Raw genomic sequence first — 4059 nt, 5'->3', positions numbered from 1 at the left:
CAATGATCTCAAACAGACAGTAGAAATGGTCTCATCAGCAAAAGAGTTTCAACTCTGGAAGAAACACTTGTTGGTGGTGGTGGTTAGTGGTCAAGTGGTGCCAGTAGCTACTTGTGCACTTTCAGTGGTACACTTTCCGTGATGCACTTTCAGGGCTGCTGGTGCACTGAAAGCACACTGAAAAGTGCACCAGCAGCCGTGTGAAATCCCCTTTGGTGGTTGTTACACGGCTGCACCAGGAGTCACACACTGAACTAAAGGATATGGTGCTAACTTTTTCGTTTCTGTGTCATTTATTGAATTTAATGGGCATACAAACAGATAAAAAATTGGACATACAGATTTTGATTTCACATAACATCAATTTATGACATTATTTGAAGAGCACACATTTAGTTAAGTTTCTTTGTGAAGTTTGCTATATTAGTTTCATTAATTTATTTAGTCTAAATGAAGTTAATTCAGTTTTCTTTGACTTACCAGTTCCAGGGGGTTGCTGCTGAAGTTATGTGGTTGGCAAACTGAAGGAATCCCAGCTGCAGCAGACTGGAACAGGTGTTGGTTGCCAATTAGACTGCACCATGTTCCTTCTGCATCATGGGCAGGGGCAGTGTGTGTTTAAAAATTATTTTTTGGTTTAATTTCTTTGACAGCTGTGTTTTTGACATTGTTTCAACACTTTCAGTTAATATTAAGTAGCGCTAAACTGACGTGATCAGTTTTTTGTTTGTTTTTTATCTTTATTGTTATCTAGGATTCACACTTTTTGAAGCTAGTGTTTGTGACTGTTCTGTAAAACACAAGCTCACACAGGCCAAGTTACTGAACATGTTGCTTCCATTATTGAAATTGCGCATTGTCATAACTGAGTGATAATAATCCATCCATTCATTATCTAACATAATTATTTGAATAAATAAAAATCATACACCTATATCTTTCTATCTAAACAACTGAACAGCAAACAATAAACAAGAACAAAAGACAGCACACAAACGATAACAGTCAACTGTAATTCAGTTCCTTCCCATGTACATTTAGAATCTGTCAGAGTCACTGGGAGCGCATGTGTTCTTTGTGGTAATGCTGGTATGAAATGGTTACAGCTACAGCTGTAAGTTCCTCATGTCAAAGGAAGAACTGACGCTTCAAACTTAGAAAATGAACTCAGACGATCTCTACACAACAAACCATTTTAATTAAGCTGAAATAGATTTACAACTTCAAACAATTACCAAAGCAAAAATGTAACAATTATTTTCAGCATACAGTCAAGCCCGAAATTATTCATACCCCTGGCAAATTTTGACTTAAAGTTACTTTTATTCAACCAGCAAGTGTTTTCTTCATTGAAAATGACACAGGGTCTCCCAGAAGATAATAAGACAATGTAAGAGGCATTATTGTGGAAAAAAATATTTCTCAGCTTTTATCTACATTTAAAAGTAACTTTAAGTCAAAATTTGCCAGGGGTATGAATAATTTCGGGCTTGACTGTACACAGAAAACAGCAGAAAAAAAGAACAAAGGTGAACTGACACATCAAAAGCCTTTAGTCTCTGTTTCCCTTTAGAAGAAGTGCTAATACTGAAATCTATTTAGCTTAATATAGGGTCACAAAATACCAGTATAATGTTTCTACTCATCATGAGGACATGTGTTCACAGATTTCTACTCCCCCAACATCAACACAGCAACCAATTACCCCTCCCTATACCTCTGTCAAGTAGAAACATGAGGATGAAATTGTATGCCAGGTATCAAAAATGTTATTGCCATTGGTACTGTCATTCTCATTGCCATTGCCACTGGGATCATCATTGGGATTGCCGTTTCCACTGGGATTGTCATTTCCACTGGGATTGTTGTTTCCATTGGGATTGCCGTTTCCATTGTCGTTGGCATTTTGGGTTTGTTTTCGTAGCTCGTTATTTTGAATAATTGAAAGATAGTCTTTACATAGTTTTATTGCTCTTTCTTTGGCTATTTTTCTCAGCTCCCCTTTCAAATGGTCATTCACCTCCTCTGACAGAAACTTTTCATATTCCCATCTGCAGTAAGGAGGGCAGAACAGTCCCATTATAGGTTTGGGCACACCCTTTTTCCATGTTTCACATCGTTTAACACAGCCTTTCACAAATTCCAAGATGTTCCAAACGAAAAAAAATCCAGAGATTATTGTCAAACCATAGACCTAGAAAAGATACAAAAGACAAAATATTTATTCTAAGATTTCAAGGAATGCAATCATATATTTGCAGATCCAAATCACACAAGAAAGAAATACATGTAAAAGCCTGGTAGTTGTTCATGATACCAGTGAGCCTTCATGAATTATTCAGGATCTTTTGTTAAGTGACATCATTACCTAATCAGTGGCTCCTTATCACAATTTTCATGTGAAATATCTATTTTAACAGCCATCAAATTAAAGTACTGAAAAGGATACTCTTTTATTGTAAGATGTAGTTATGTAAAAGCATAAAATCTCACAAAATGGAAATCCTCAAAGTACCAGTATTTTAAAATTATTTTCTCAAGTACAATATTTTAGCAATTGTTACTAGTCCTCTTTTGACTTACGTATGACTTAAGTAAGAGCATGCATCTAGGAGACAGTTGAACTGGGCATTTTGAGGTCTGCTTATTTAATGTAGTATTTATTTTAGTATTTGTATAGTAATTTAATAATAGAACCAGTCTTGTTCTTCCAAAACAAAAAGTTTTAATGCTATTTGAATTTTAAGAGTAATTGAATGATTTTTATTATCAAACTTTTATTTTAAAATGCTTTTACAGTAATAATTACTTTACCTTGTAATATTATGCCTTTTTTCTCTACTTCATTGACTTCATCCCCACACAAATGTTATATTATACATTTTATTAAATGTTCACAATATGATTTTCTGTAAGCCAGTGGAATTTTGTTTCCACATAAACTTAAGCTTTCTGAAAATATTACAACTTTATGCCTTAGGAGAAAGAAGTGACATTTGCAGCAACAGTTACGTTTCAAAGTCAAAAGACAACTTTTAACTCTGTTTTAACTCCCATAAATGACAGTTAAGAGTTTATATCTGATTTGCTGAGACTAATATAATAATAAGAAAAAGATGATGAAGAAGAAGAATGCAAAAATTTATAGTGATAATTTGGTACAGTTTCTTTAACAAACCAATACACAATTCTTAACACGGGCAGCTTATTAGACTGCTGTGTTGTCAGTGCTGACACTTACTAGTGATTCATTCTTGTACTTTGCTTTGATGAGTGTTTCTTCATAGGTCACATTGTTCTTGCAAGGTATTCCAGTCTGGTTGGTGTTGAGGTTTGTCACCAGGCAGAAGTACCAGTCTCCGTCGATTAGAACAGTGGATATCCAAACAGTGCCCAGAAAAATATATTTGAAAAAAAAATATCACAACAAAGCTCCAGCAGTTTTTACAACATATAACACTGGAGTAACATGTACTGCAGCAGCACCTTGCACTACTGGAGCAACTTATCCACTTTTGGTAGAAAGGCTCGATTATGGTGGCAACTGAGGTGAGGACAAAAGGAGGGAGAAACAGGAATATGCAATCCTGTGGATTTACACCTGGTGCACATAAGCACGGAAAATCCATATTAAATAAGAACTGCAGAATGAAGAAAATGGCTATGAGCAGTAACGTACTCACAACATTTGTTAAGATTTTGAAAAGGTTTTGAGGAATGTCGGAAAGGTGGACCATGATGGCTGAAGCAGAGTTTTAAAAACCTGTTTTCTCAAGAATGCTGTTGCAGCGCAGTAAAGTGTCTTCTTCTGTTCCACTAGATTCTTCTTGCAAGATATTGCTGTCCTCTAAAAAAAATCAAACATTTGCCAAACAGTCCGTTCTCTACCAGGTGAGTGAAAATGTGTCCGTCACAAAGGCAAATACATCTGAACACATTCTCAGCTTAGACAATGTGCCAGCCTCCTACCAAGATGGTAGGAGGATGCTTTCACTTTCATTTATTGTTTAATTTTTGCAGATTTTCCATGCATTCATGTTTGCCTTTGTTTAAACTTAG

General features: G+C 35.5%; 1 protein-coding gene across 1 annotated transcript; it reads right to left on the bottom strand.

Moving 5' to 3' along the window:
* Window positions 1-1177: 1177 nt before the first annotated feature.
* LOC121192586 (putative uncharacterized protein DDB_G0287599) lies at window positions 1178-3418 on the bottom strand. The gene is made up of 2 exons (XM_041054327.1): window positions 3242-3418; window positions 1178-2194 (listed from the first exon to the last, which is right to left on the bottom strand). Exon 2 carries the CDS (start codon window positions 2078-2080, stop codon window positions 1712-1714), a length of 369 nt encoding a protein of 122 aa, XP_040910261.1. The 5' UTR covers window positions 2081-2194; window positions 3242-3418; the 3' UTR covers window positions 1178-1711.
* Window positions 3419-4059: the final 641 nt, after the last annotated feature.

This window comes from Toxotes jaculatrix, chromosome 14 (assembly GCF_017976425.1).
Source record: "Toxotes jaculatrix isolate fToxJac2 chromosome 14, fToxJac2.pri, whole genome shotgun sequence".
NCBI lineage: Eukaryota > Metazoa > Chordata > Actinopteri > Toxotidae > Toxotes > Toxotes jaculatrix.
Note: the sequence above shows the minus strand (reverse complement) of the source record. Positions and strands in the feature narration are given on the sequence as shown.